At 41.4% G+C, this 15,251-nt stretch overlaps 1 protein-coding gene across 2 annotated transcripts in view; it reads left to right on the plus strand.

Annotated features, from left to right (window-relative positions):
- Nucleotides 1-15,251, plus strand: part of LOC111982420 (zinc finger protein 318) — a 30,994-nt gene that overhangs the window by 3,708 nt on the left and 12,035 nt on the right. The window contains exons 4-6 of one of the 2 annotated variants that reach the window (XM_024013987.2): nt 8,488-9,045; nt 12,034-12,180; nt 13,670-14,237. The exons of the other annotated variant lie outside the window; for it this stretch is intronic. Coding sequence (XP_023869755.1) covers nt 8,854-9,045; nt 12,034-12,180; nt 13,670-14,143 — 813 coding nt within the window. The 5' untranslated portion in view covers nt 8,488-8,853 and the 3' untranslated portion in view covers nt 14,144-14,237. Of the gene's footprint in view, nt 1-8,487; nt 9,046-12,033; nt 12,181-13,669; nt 14,238-15,251 lie in introns of those variants that run through there. 2 annotated transcript variants of the gene reach the window in all.

Below are 15,251 nucleotides of genomic sequence, written 5' to 3' on the forward strand. Positions count from 1 at the left end.
TGCCCGACCTCATTAATGCTCTTGTGGCCGAATGGAAGCAAGTCCCCGCAGCAATGTTCCAACATCTAGTGGAAAGATGTTTTCAAGCTATGCAGGGCATWATCAGCTCATTGTTATGGATGTATCCAAATGAATGTCAATAGAAAACAGCTACTTTGCTGCAGAGGTAGTGACTGTGTTAGCCGCAAGCAAGGGATAGGAATGTTGCCAGCGAGAATGACAACAGAACATAAAGAACGAATGACTAGGTCACGTTGCTAGCGACCAAAAGATGATAAAGTATGAATTTGTTTATATAAATGAAAATGTCAGCAAAAGATAAATCATTTTACCGGGAAATGTGTGCTTTCATATTTTTTTCTTTGGCAACTACGGTATAAGCGGAATAAACGCCTCCGTTCTGTACATTACCTTGGAAGAAAGGACTCTGTCCACCTTGTCCAGCTGCATGTAATGTACAGAACGTCGGTGTTTATCCCTTACATGTACCACGGGTATGACAAAACACTTATTGTACTCTTCTAATTACATTGTTAACCAGTTTATAATAGCGATAAAGCACCTCCTGGGGTTTGTGGTATATGGCCAATATACCATGTCTAAGAGCTGTGTCCAGGCACTCTGCATTGCGTCCTGCATTATCACAGCCCTTACACGGAACCCAAACCGGCTCGCCATCGTGCATAAATGTATTTTGTCGTCCCACACCAAACGCGATCACGACACGCAGGTTAAAATATCAAAACAAACTGAACCAATGACATTAATTTGGGGACAGGTCGAAAAGCATTAAACATGTATGGCAGTTTAGCTAGCTAGCTTGCACTTGCCCAAAGTCCTCAACTGCGACAATTAATCCACACACAAAACGGTCAACCGAATCGTTTCTAGTCATCTCTCTACCTTCCAGGCTTTTTCTTCTCTTGACTTTATATTGCGATTGGCAACTTTCATAAATTAGGGGCATTACTGCCACTGACCTCGTTCGTCTTCAGTCACCCATGTGGGTATAACCAATGAGGAGATGGCACGTGGGTACCTGCTTCTACAAACCAATGAGGAGATGGGAGAGGCAGGACTTGCAGCTCGATCTGCGTCAGAAATATAACCTATTTTAGCCCTTGGCAACGCAGACGCTCGCGAGCAGTGTGGGTGCAATAATTGAATAACATGGATTTCTAAATTGATTTTGCAACACGAGCGGTGTGGTCAGCCTATTGCGCTTCGAACACACCGACAGCATCATTGCGCAAAATACAGTGGCTTGCGAAAGTATTCACACGCCTTGGCATTTTTCCAATTTTGTTGCCTTACAACCTGGAATTAAAATAGATTTTTGGGGGGTTTGTATCATTTGATTTACACAACATGCCTACCACTTTGAAGATGCAAAATATTTTTTATTGTGAGTGAACAAGAAATAAGACAAAAAAACAAAAAACTTGAGCATGCATAACTATTCACCCCCCCAAAGTCAATACTTTGTAGAGCCACTTTCAGCAATTACAGCTGCAAGTCTCTTGGGGTATGTCTATAAGCTTGGCACATCTAGCCACTGGGATTTTTGCCCATTCTTCAAGGCAAAACTGCTCTAGCTCCCTCAAGCTGGATGGGTTCAATCTTTAAGTCATACCACAGATGCTCAATTGGATTTAGGTCTGGGCTTTGACTAGGCCATTCCAAGACATTTAAATGTTTCCCTTTAAACCACTCGAGTGTTGTTTTAGCAGTATGCTTAGGGTCATTGTCCTGCTGGAAGGTGAACCTCTGTCCCAGTTTCAAATCTCTGGAAGATTGAAACAGGTTTCCCTCAAGAATTTCCCTGTATTTAGCATCATCCATCATTCCTTMAATTCTGACCAGTTTCCCAGTCCCTGCCGATGAAAAACATCCCCACAGCATGATGCTGCCACCACCATGCTTCACTGTGGGGATGGTGTTCTCGGGATGATGAGAGGTGTTGGGTTTGCGCCAGACATAGCGTTTTCCTTGATGGCCAAATTAGCTCAATTCTAGTCTCATCTGACCAGAGTATCTTCTTCGATATGTTTGGGGATTCTCCATCATGCCTTTTGGTGAACACCAAACGTGTGTGCTTATTTTTTTCTTTAAGCAATGGGTTTTTTCTGGACACTCTTCCGTAAAGCCCAGCTTTGTGGAGTGTATGGCTTAAAGTGGTCCTATGGACAGATACGCCAATCTCCGCTGTGGAGCTTTGCAGCTCCTTCAGGGTTATCTTTGGTCTCGTTGTTGCCTCTGATTAATGCCCTCCTTGCCTGGTCTATGAGTTTTGGTGGGCGGCACTCTCTTGGCAGGTTTGTTGTGGTGCCATATTATTTACATTTTTTAATAATGTATTTAATGGTGCTCTGTGGGATGTTAAAAGTTTCGGATATTTTTTTATAACCCAACCCTGATCAAGCGTTAACCGTGGTACAGTGCATTCGGAAAGTATTCAGACCCCTTGACTTTTTCCACATTTTGTTACGTTACAGCCTTATTCTAAAATTGATTAAATAAAAACATTTCCTCAACACAATACCCAATAATGACAAAGCGAAAACAGGTTTTTATACATTTTTGCAAAACATAAATACAATAAAAACAGGAAACAGTAGAGGTCGACCAATTCATCGGCATAGCCGATTAATAAGGGTCGATTTCAAGTTTTCAAAACAATCTGTAAATCAGCATTTTTGGATGCCGATTATGGCCAATTACATTGCATTCTATGAGGAAACTGCGTGGCAGGCTGACCACCTGTTACGCGAGTGCAGCAAGGAGCCAAGGTAAGTTGCTAGCTAGCATTTAAACTTATCTTGTTTTTTATAATCAATCTTCACAATCACTAGTTAACTACACATGGTTGATATTACTAGGTTAACTAGCTTGTCCTGCATTGCATATAATCAATGCGGTGCCTGTTAAATTATCATCGCTTCACAGCCCACTACGCCAAACGGGGGATGATTTAACAAAAGCGCATTCGTGAAAAAAGCTGAATCGTTGCACGAATGTACCTAACCATAAACATCAATGCCTTTCTTAAAATCAATACACAGAAGTATTTTTTTTTAAACCTGCATATTTAGTTAAAAGAAATTCATGTTAGCAGGCAATATTAACTAGGGAAATTGTGTCACTTCTGTTGCGTTCATTGCACGCAGAGTCAGAGTATATGCAACAGTTTGGGCCACCTGGCGAATTAATATGCCAGTATTTTACATAATTATGACATAAAATTGAAGGTTGTGCAATGTATCAGCAATATTTTGACTTAGGGTTGCCGCCCGTTCGATAAAATACGGAACGGTTCTGTATTTCACTGAAAGAATAAAAGTTTTGTTTTCGAAATGATAGTTTCCGGATTTGAACATATAAATGACCAACGGCTCGTATTTCTGTGTTTATTATAATTAAGTCTATGATTTGATAGAGCAGTCTGACTGAGCGGTGGTAGGCGGCAGCAGGCTTGTACGCTTTCATTCAAACTTTACAGCAGCTCTTAGATTTGATTCACACTCTGTTTATGACTTCAAGCCTATCAACTCCTGAGATTAGGCTGGCAATACTAAAGTGCCTATTAGAACAACATGATGTCTTGAGATGTTGCTTCAATATATCCACATACTTTTCCTCCCTCATGATGCCATCTATTTTGTGAAGTGCACCAGTCCCTCCTGCAGCAAAGCACCCCCACAACATGATGCTGCCACCCCCGTGCTTCACGTTTGGGATGGTGTTCTTCGGCTTGCAAGCCTCCCCCTTTTTCCTCCAAACATAACGATGGTCGTTATGGCCAAACAGTTCTATTTTTCTTTCATCAGACCAGAGGACATTTCTCCAAAAAGTACGATCTTTGTCCCCATGTGCAGTTGCGAACCGTAGTCTGGCTTTTTTATGGCGGTTTTGGAGCAGCGGCTTCTTCCTTGCTGAGCTGCCTTTCCGGTTATGTCGATATAGGACTTGTTTTACTGTGGATATAGATACTTTTGTACCTGTTTCCTCCAGCATCTTCACAAGGTCCTTTGCTGTTGTTCTGGGATTGATTTGCACTTTTCGCACCAAAGTACGTTCATCTCTAGGAGACAGAACGCGTCTACTTCCAGAGCGGTATGATGGCTGCGTGGTCCCATGGTGTTTATACTTGTACTATTGTTTGTGCAGATGAACGTGGTACCTTCAGGCATTTGGAAATTGCTCCCAAGGATGAACCAGACTTGTGGAGGTCTACAATTCTTTTATTTTTTTTWTTTWTTTTATTTCACCTTTATTTAACCAGGTAGGCTAGTTGAGAACAAGTTCTCATTTGCAACTGCGACCTGGCCAAGATAAAGCATAGCAGTGTGAACAGACAACACAGAGTTACACATGGAGTAAACAATAARCAAGTCAATAACATGGTAGAAAAAAAGAGAATCTATATTCTCTGAGGTCTTGGCTGATTTCTTTTGATTTTCCCATGATGTCAAGCAAAGAGGCACTGAGTTTGAAGGTAGGCCTTGAAATACATCCACAGGTACACCTCCAATTGACTCAAATGATGTCAATTAGCCTATCAGAAGCTTCTAAAGCCATTACATAATTTTCTGGAATTTTTCAAACTGTTTAAAGGCACAGTCAACAGTGTATGTAAACTTCTGACCCACTGGAATTGTGATACAGTGAATTATAAGTCAAATAATCTGTCTGTAAACAATTGTTGGAAAAATGACTTGCCATGCACAAAGTAGATGTCCTAACCGACTTGCCAAAACTATAGTTTATGTATAAAAATCAGCCGATTAATCGGTATTGGCTTTTTTTGGTTCTCCAATTATCGGCATTGAAAAATCAGAAATCGGCCGACCTCCAGTTGACAGTGCATGTCAGAGCAAAAACCAAACAAAGCCATGAGGTTGAAGGAATAGAGCACAGTGGCCACCATCAGTCTTAAATTGAAGAAGTTTAGAAGCACCAAGACTCTTCCTAGAGCTGGCCGCCCGACCAAACTGAGCAATCGGGGGAGAAGGGCCTTGGTCAGGGAGGTGACCAAGAACTCGATGGTCACTCTGACAGAGCTCTGACATTCCTCYGTAGTGCTGGGAGAACCTTCCAGAAACACAACCATCTCTGCAGAACTTCACCAATCAGGACTTTATGGGAGAGTGGTCAGATGGAAGCCACTCCTCAGTAAAAGGCACATGACAGCCCACTTGCAGTATGCCAGAAGACACCTAAAGGACTCTCAGACTATGAGAAACGAGATTCTCTGGTCTGATGAAACCAAGATTGAACTCTTTGGCCTGAATGCCAAGTGTCACGTCTGGAGGAAATCTGGCACCATCCCTACGGTGAAGCATGGTAGTGGCACCATTATGCTGTGGGGATGTTTTTCAGCAGCAGGGACTGGGAGACTTGTTAGGATCGAGGGAAATATGAACGGAGCAAAGTACAGAGATCCTTGATGAAAACCTGCTCCAGAGCGCTCAGGACCTCAGACTGGGGCAAAGGTTCGCCTTCCAACAGGACAATGGGCCTAAGCACACAGCCAAGACAATGCAGGASTGGCTTCGGGACAAGCCTCTGAATGTCCTTGAGTGGCCCAGCCAGAGCCCGGACTTGAACCCAATCGAACATCTCTGGAGAGACCTGAAAATAGCTGTAAAGCGACGCTTCCCATCCAAACTGGCAGAGCTTGAAAGGATCTGCAGAGAAGAATGGGAGAAACTCCCCAACACAGGTATGCCGAGCTTGTAGCGTCATACCCAAGAAGACTCGAGGCTGTAATCGCTGTCAAAGGTGCTTCAACCAAGTACTGAGTAAAGGGTCTCAATACTTATGTAAATGTGATAATTCCGTTTTTTATTTTTTATTTGCTAACATTTCTAAAAAGCTGTTTTTGCTTTGTCATTATGGGGTGTTATGTGTAGATATGGGGGGGGGGCATATGAATAAATTCTGGAATAAGGCTGTAACAGAGGAGCTGTTGAGCTCTGTCAGTGACCATCGGGTTTTTGGTCACCTCCCTGGCCAAGGCCTTCCTCCCCCGATTGCTCAGTTTGGCCAGCTCTAGGAATAGTCTTGGTGGTTCCAAACTTCTTTCTTTTAAAATTGATGGAGGCCACTGTGTTCTTGGGGACCTTCAATGCTGCTGACTTTTTTTGGCACCCTTCCCCAGATCTGTGCCTCGACACAATCCTGTCTTGGACCTCTACGGACAATTCCTTTGACCTTATGGCTTGGTTTTTGCTCTGCCATGCACGGTCAAATATGGGACCTTGTACAGACAGGTGTGTGCCTCTCCAAATCATGTCCAATCAATTGGATTTACCACAGGTGGATTCCAAGTTGTAGGAACATCTCTAGTATGATCAATGGAAACAGGATGCACCAGAGGTCATGTCGATTATTTTTATACATTTGCAACAACAAAAAAGTCTAAAAAACGGTTTTCAATTTGTCATTGTGGGATAGTGTGTGTAACGTAACAACATTTGGAAAAAGTCAAGGGGTCTGAATACTTTCCGAATGCACTGTACGTATAAAGCTATGATGGTACAATTTTATAAATGCCAAAAGATAATTTGGTCGTTCGACATGGTGGGATCTTTTTGTGTAGGTAAAATGTATTTAGCAAGAAATGGAGGTGGAAACGCCTTTTATGCGCAAATATTGATCTAATAACCATCATATTAAAGTAAACTTGGAGTCACACGATGATACTGGGTGTGGTCCTGCCACTATGACTACTATGAAACCATGCAGTTTATTAGACTACAGATGAGTTATGATGAACTTCACAGTGTGGTGAAAGTAAATGGTAGTTCTGATCAATTAGTGCTTTTTGAGGTATGTTTGATTATTAAAAAATAATGGTTTTTGATTTAGGTTTCGATGATTTTTAATTGGAATTCACTATGCATTATGTGGGTTGAATGATGTAACATAGAACAAAACAATTAATTAAAGTCCCATGATGGTAGTGCCTGCCAATTACTGCTTATTAACCATCATTTATTCAAATATTTCACTTGTGTATATTACATTTGTTTTATTTAATGACTATTATTTCATTCCAAGTCATCATCTCATCTCTATAGAGCTGCTGTTTGTACTGTCTGACAAAACCACTATTTTGTAGTTCTTCAAAGTCAAAAATGCATAATTTTATGACTGCTGAATACCACCAACTATCAATCACTTTTAGATCATGTATTTTCAGGTAGAGATACCGTGCAAAGCAATAGCTGCTCTCTATATCCCCTCGTGATGGCGCATTCTTCTGCCTCTTCTGTAAAAGAAACACAGACCGGACAAGTAGCTGCACAATGAATTGTGGTCATTGTAGTTAATTGCCATGTTTTATGCGATAAACTATGATGAATATTGGCCCTGTTGGGAACTAAAACTCCCTACCACATCGCACAGTTCAGACTGGATCTGATTTATCTCCACAGAAACTGCAATGTGTGCATTGAGCTCACAGTAAAACCCCGAACAAAATGGAATTCAAGTAATTGAACCGACATTGGTCAATTAGTTGTAGTTATTTAGAAAAACGAAATATTGTAGTTTAAAAACGGAAAAATAACCAACATTTAATTGCTCAGCACTAGTGCACGGTGATCTTGATGCTCCTTTCCAATAAATATCGAGGCTCTTATTTAAGTGACATGATTATCGATGCATGACTGCCATTTGACAAATCAAAATATTCTCGCTCTTATCCATAATAATCTCATGTAGACTAGCCTACCAGCACAACCTACTAGCGCCAACAGCGCGTGTGCCAATAACAGAGTGAGCACATTTGTTATTTTACGCAACAGAGTTGAAAATGCAATAAATAGAATTCAGTTCATGAAGACTTAAGCGAAAATGTAMATTTTGTGTGCACTATATCATCACGCAGTGATTTCTATCACACCACTGGTGGGAAAATGCAAWTTTTTTCTTTATCCAGATTCTAGAATATTTGCATGAATCTGTCTCCAAATGGATGGAAACCTAGCTAGTGACTGCCATTACCACAAACAACTTCAATAATGTCAAAATGAGGGGTGTTGTCCAAAAGTCATCAGCGATGGATCATTTCTAACCAATCAGACTATCAAAGCCAATAACGACATTTAGAAACGGTGCTTTACCCACATGTGTTCAGGCCCAATTGATCGGTTTCKGGGACCAATCAGAACGGTTAGAATGTGATTTGTGTTCTAGAAATTGTCGGGTGGTACTCAGATCCAGACTGTCTTCACTAGTTACCACAAAGTCATAAACCCTATTTCTAAAATGTCTTTAAAATCTTTAAACCTGACCATACAGCTAGTTTTTCCTGAATCTTTACGATATAACCAATTTAGACTTTGTGGCTGTGGTAACTAGTGACAACCGATCCAGACTCATTGCAGATTAATAAATGAACGTTCTTGGGCATTTACACAACAACATGTAGCTTACATTAAGCTCACCAATGTCTTCTTACATTTTTATTTTATGCTGCAGTGAACCTGAAGAGTCATCCCAGCTCAGGCACGCTGGAAGATAACATACCCAATGGATCCAGAGAGGTACAGCCCGCGGTGGCAGTAAGGAGAAGCTAGTGGGGATTCGGAGGAGTTCGGAGGAGTGCCTCTGATATGAGCTACATCATGGATCCATCGTCCAGAGACTGGAGCGAAGGCTCATTGAGGGGTAAGCGGTGCTCCCTTCTCCCCAGACACAGATGGGGACGTTGATGGAGATCCTGTGCAGCCCAGTGTGGACCTGGAACTCGCTCGTAAGAAGAAGGAGCTGGAGGTCATAGAGGAGAAGATAGCTCGCAAGAAAGCTGTTCTTGCTACACGAGAGCTTGAACACGGAGCTAAGGACATGCCTAAAAAACAGACTGCATCCACAACAGTGAAGGGCATCTCTAAACAGACCAAGATGAACAATACAATATTCAAAACATACAACAATGTTGCCGACAGGTCGTCACGCGTATGCCTACCTCTTAAACGGAGGGTGCTGGACATTCTAAGTAAGTTCGGAAGAACACCGGTACGGTACCTACTGCGTAAGGTATGTACCTATTAGTTCTGTATTTATTAAACAGGGTTGGGCTCAATTCTGAATTTAGTTTCTAATTGGTCTCCCATTTCCATAAAATGTTGGGATTTGAATTGGCCACACTCCACATGAAGCAGAATTTAATTCGAAGTTAAGGGATAGATTTGGGTCAAATTCCCTTTACTTTGAGTTGTCTGTAGAATTTAATTTAATGAAATTCAAATAGATAATTTATTCCATACATCATTATTATGTTCATGTTGACATCATGCATGGTTACCAAAACTGTGTTTGACATGTTGTATCCCTACCAGCTCGCCGTCATGTATACAGGAAATAACGTGTAAGTACATTTATTTAACATTCCGTCATGGGGCATTCAGTCTTAGGGCGTTCAAGTTAAGTCACGCTGAAATGACTACCTGTTTTAGCAGCACTTGTCTGACGTTGAAGATATATCCATAGTCGGAAGAACGTTCTTATTAAATCGGCATCCCTCACATTACCTGTGCACAAGAAAGTGTTAAAATCAAACATGTTAATGTTTGCGCGCACAGACTGCTGTACCTCCTGTCTGTTGCAGCACGGCGCCCGTATTGCCAGGCTGATTAGTTAGGACAAACTGGTGTGAAACACAGACAGGTGTGCACGCAAAGCAATAACACAACATGGAATCCATGTTTGAGTTTGATTTAGAGGGGGGTAGCATCTATCAATTGAATTGAATTATTTCCCAATCAGAACCGTCTCCCGACCACGGAAATATCCTTCGACATGGGAAAAGTGTCACCAAACAGGCACAGTCTAATGTCGGGAAATAAGATGCAGGGTGGGTAAGTGCTATACTGCTAGACCCCTGGGCTAAACATGTTCTAAAAACATKACATTTTTTAAACTCATCCTCTTGAAACAAGTTGTAATTACAGTGGCCTGGAGATATTTAAATATTATTTTGTAGGTTGTCTCCCTTACACACTGAACAAAAATATAAATGCAACATGTAAAGTGTTGGTTACATGAGCTGAAATAAAAGATCCCAGAAATATTCTATATGCACACAAAAATCTTATTTGTTTACATCCCTGTTAGTGAGCATTTCCCTTTTGCCAAGATAATCCATTAATCTGACAGGTGTGGCATATCAAGAAGCTGATTAAACAGCATGATCATTACACAGGTGCACCTTGTGCTGGGGGGCAACAAAAGGCCACTCTAAAATGCGGAGTTTTGTCACAACACAATGCCACAGATGTCTCATGTTTTGAGGGAGCTTGCAATTGCCATTCTGAATGCAGGAATGTCCACTAGAGCTGTTGCCAGAAAATTACATTTTTATTTCTCCACCATAAGCCGCCTCCAATGTCATTTTAGAGAATTTGGCAGTACATCCAACCGGCCTCAACCGCAGACGACGTGTATGGCGTTGTGTGGGCTAGCGGTTTGCTGATGTCAACGTTGTGAACAGAGTGCCCCATGGTGGCGGTTTGGTTATGGTATGGACAGGCATAAGCTACGGACAATGAACACAATTGCATTTTATTGATGACAATTTGAATGCACAGAGATACCTTGACAAAATCCTGAGGCCCATTGTTGTGCCATTCATCGGCCACCATCACCCCTTGTTTCAGCATGATAATGCACAGCCCCATGTCGCAAGAATCTGTAGACAATTCCTGGAAGCTGAAAATGTTCTAGTTCTTCCATGGCCTGCATACTCACCAGACATGTCACCCATTGAGCATGTTTGGGGTGCTCTGGATCGCCGTGTAGGACAACGTGTTCCAGTTCCCGCCAATATCCAGGAACTTTGCACAGCGATTGAAGAAGAGTGGGACAACATATCACAGGCCACAATCAACACCCTGATCAACTCTATGCAAAGGAGATGTGTCGCGCTGCATGAGGCAAATGGTGGTCACACCAGATACTGACTGGTTATCTGATTCATGCCTCTACCTTTTCTAAAGGCATCTGTGACCAACAGATGCATATCTGTATTCCCAGTCATGTGAAATCCATAGATAAGGGCATAATGAATTTATTTCAATTGACTGATTTCCTTATATGAACAGTTACTCTGTAAAATCTTTTAAATTGTTGCATGTTCACTTTACATGTTATTAAATGTAATGATAGAAAAACRTACATTTCTCAGAATGCATTTGGTCAAACACTCCAGAATGGAAGAGAACATTTCATGACAAAAATACAAACAAAATACTCTTTGACATCATTGAGTTATAATCAAACTAACATTTTAAAATGGTATCTGTAATYTTTAGCAAGAGGTGGCAGGTAATTTTGGCAAAGTATTTGTCAATGGGTTGAGACTCATATTCATGTCTCAGTTGAATTTCTTTGATTTGAATTAAATTCTACTTCCTTTATTTCAAATTCTGCTTCCTGTGGGGTGTGACCAATTCAAATTTCAATTGTGTTGAATATAATTTTAATTCCAAATTGATGTTAACCCTGTTATGAATAGATATTTCCTGATAGATCAAAAAGAAGTTGCTGCTTGATAGTAAATAATTCCAAAAATGCATTTGTGCAAAAAACTTCCAGAATTAATCAAGGTGTGTAGTGGAAAAAACTCAAACGCCTTTATTGTTTACGGCTTATGCATAGCGAGAATGAAAAAACGGCACCATCAGGGTGACCACCAGATCTTTCTTGATGTTTGGATTCTGATGTTTCTACTACATGGACTTAGCAGTAGAAAAATCTGGTTCTTACATGAACTATTAAGAGTCTAAGAGGTAAATAAAAACTGACCTTGGATCACCTTCATTACACATACTAAAATGGTGCTTTTAGTATGGGGTCCTTTTGTAGCACAGTTGGTAGAGCATGGCGCTTGTAACGCCAGGGTAGTGGGTTCGATTCCCGGGACCACGCATACGTAAAATGTATGCACACATGACTGTAAGTCACTTTGGATAAAAGCGTCTGCTAAATGGCATATATTATTCTAAAATATTGTCTATTTTCCTCCAGGATACCCCTGCCAAGCTGAAGAAACAAAACAAGATGCGAGCATTGGAGCTGATGATTAGCGCTCCCCTAGAAAATGAAGAGGCCCGTCCTCTGAGACTGAAAGTGAAGGCTTTAATGAACCAGCGATGCTCTCCCAACAATGAGGAGGTATGTAGCCATAACAAAACATAGAGGTCGGCAAAAGTATCATCAGAAGGAAGTCAAGAAAACCATGGCCCCCGATTTATACAATCGATTTCTGCGATTGACACCCATCCCACATACGCTAGATATTAAGTGTCTACCTACTTGTACACATCATCTTTTTTGTGTTCTTATAGGCCTACAGTGTTGTCTAGAATGTCATGGCTATATTAGCATCATCTCCGTCGACCACCTGCATGAAAATGTTACCTATCATGCTAACAGTCATTGAGATGGACTTGTAGCATAGCTAGTCAGATAACAGCCAATCATTGCTGAATGAGTCATTTTGAGTAAAATGCAGTTGACAGAATGCAACCAAATACTGTGCACTCCGTAATTATTTGGGGACAGTAAAGCATTTTATCTTATTTTGTCTTTACTCCACAGGTTTGGATTTGAAATCAAACAATGACTGTGGGGTTAAAGTGCAGACTGTCAGCTTTCATTTCAGGGTATTTTTATCCATATCGAGTGAACCATTTAGAAATTACAGCACTTTCTATACATAGTCCCCCATTTTAGGGGACCAAAAGTATTGGGACAAATTCACTTATGTTTATTAAAGTAGTAAAAAGTTAAGTATTTGGTCCCATAATCATAGCACACAATGACTACATCAAGCTTTGTTGGGTGCATTTGCTGTTTGTTTTGGTTGTGTTTCAGATTATTTTGTGCCCAATAGAAATGATTGGTAAATAATGTATAGTCATTTTCTTTTATTTATTATTTTATTATATTGAAGATTCATTCAGGATTATCCGTAATCATGGTAGGATCCACATGAATGGAAAAGTATTTAGAAACATACTCTATTCGTATTTACAATAAAAGTGACTCCAATGACACAATACATTATGTACCATTAATTTCTATTGAGCACAAAATAATCTGAAACACAACCAAAACAAACAGCAAATGCATCCAACACATTTGTAGAGTCACAACCTTGATGTGGTTATTGCGTGCTATGAATATTGGACCAAATAATTCACTTTTTACTACTTTAATACACATACAAGTGAATTTGTCCCAATACCTTTGGTCCCCTAAAATGGGGGGGGACTATGTCAGAAAGTGCTGTCATTTCTAAACGGTTCACCCGATTTATAGATGAAAATACCATCAATTTAAATCTGACAGTCTGCGCTTTAACCTCATAGTCATTGTTTGATTTAAAATCCAAACTTCTGGAATAAGAGCCAAAAGAAGAAAAAATGTATTCACTGTCCCAACAATTATGGAGGGCACTGTACATCTATCGTGACATTCAGATAAATATACCAAGCCCATGATGACACAGAGGTAGTGTGAAATGCACACATAAGTGATACATAAATGAAGGATACGTTTGATGGGCCATCTTGATGATGCAAGCAGATCAAACACATTTTGTTTGTTTATAGCTGAAGTGGATAGATATTCATTGATATTTCCTCATGTCCCCTGTTAGGTGGTCCCTGATGATAAACCGCATAATCCAACCATTCAGAGGCCAGTTCATTCACTCAGGACACAGGAGCAAGACAAAGCAGCCACAGGCTTCCAGCGCTTCCTCAATGTCCTCAATGAAGGGGTGGACATCAACAAGTTCTCAAAGATCGTCAACGACGAAAATGAGTTACCCGTTGTGGGCGAGAAGCTACCACAAGTTTGGCCGACTCTGCCCGAAGGTCATGTTGACTCCAGCAGTAGATCCAAGTCTTCTCCAGTTGAGGAGAAGAAGAAGGTGATGCTTGAGGATGAGCAGCGGTACGAGCAGATGCAGACCCTGCTGGAGATCGTTGGGCTGGACTTGGGGGTTGAGAAGTTGGGTCAGCTGACAGATAGAACCAATGACAGGCTGTATGGGAAGATGGGAGACTTGAAAAGGAAGTTCAAGAATGAGAAGGGAAAAGAGAAAAAGGAGAGCGAGCCCTCATTTTAACATCTCAGTACTTCCTCATTACCATCAGACAGCGCCAGCCCTAGCCCCCTTCTAAACCAGCACTCAAACATGACTGTTGAATACAGCAGCTCTAGTAACACTGGGTGTATCTGAGATGATGGGTTGTAGCGGGCTGGTGTATAATTGTTGCTGCGGCGTGGGTGATCTGGAGATTTGAGTGGTTGCTAGCGGCTGGGTGTATCATTGAGAATGATGGGTTGCTAGCGGACTTGGGTGGTATCTGAGATGCTTGGTTGCTAGCGCTGTTAGGTGTGGTTTCAGGACTGGGTGTATCTGAGATGATGGTTGCTAGCGGACTGGGTGTATCTAGAGGATGGTGGTTTGGCTAGCGGCTGGGTGTATCTGAGATGATGTTTGCTAAGCGGCTGGGTGTCAATGCTGAGATGGTGGTTGCTAAGCGGGACTTGGGGGTGTATCTGAGATGATGGTTGCTAGCGGACTGGGTGTATCTGGATGATGGTTGCTAGCGGGACTGGGTGTAAGTGTATCTCTGAGTTAAGATCAATGAATCAAATTCCATTTATTTTTTAAAGCCTTTTTCATAGTAAATGTCACAATAGTGCTTAGACAAGAACTCAGTGCTTAGATAATGTGGCCCAGTCCGATGAGTACCCCAGACAGGGCCAACCAGGGCAGGATGTAACTGCTTAGGTGAGAGTGAAGGCCATCTCACATGGAGAATGCTGCTTTTTAGTTATCTTTTCGCACATTATCAAAATACTTTTTGGATTGTTTTTTATCGCCGTCCTCAGTCTGGTTGGAAATGTGGCCTGATGAGCAGCAGTGAGGGCTTTTCGATATTGCGCTTTACTGGTCTTTCCAAGCTAGTTGGAAGACTTAATTTTGGTAGAGCGCCATTTCCGTTTCCAGTTTGTCTGCAAACTTGCTTCAGGGCTCTGTTATTTGCTTTATACCAGGGAGCTAGTTTCTTGTGAACAAATGGGGGGGTTACATAGGAGGGGCAAGACTGCTGCAGCGTGGCAGGCAGTTCCTGGGTGCTGGAGTGGTGAGTTCTGGAGGTTTAGGGAAGTAGCACGTAAAGAGGCGGAGGTGTAAGATGAGCAGGCTGGGGTTGCTAAGAAGTAGC

The sequence above is a fragment of the Salvelinus sp. IW2-2015 genome, linkage group LG21 (genome assembly GCF_002910315.2).
Source record: "Salvelinus sp. IW2-2015 linkage group LG21, ASM291031v2, whole genome shotgun sequence".
NCBI lineage: Eukaryota > Metazoa > Chordata > Actinopteri > Salmoniformes > Salmonidae > Salvelinus > Salvelinus sp. IW2-2015.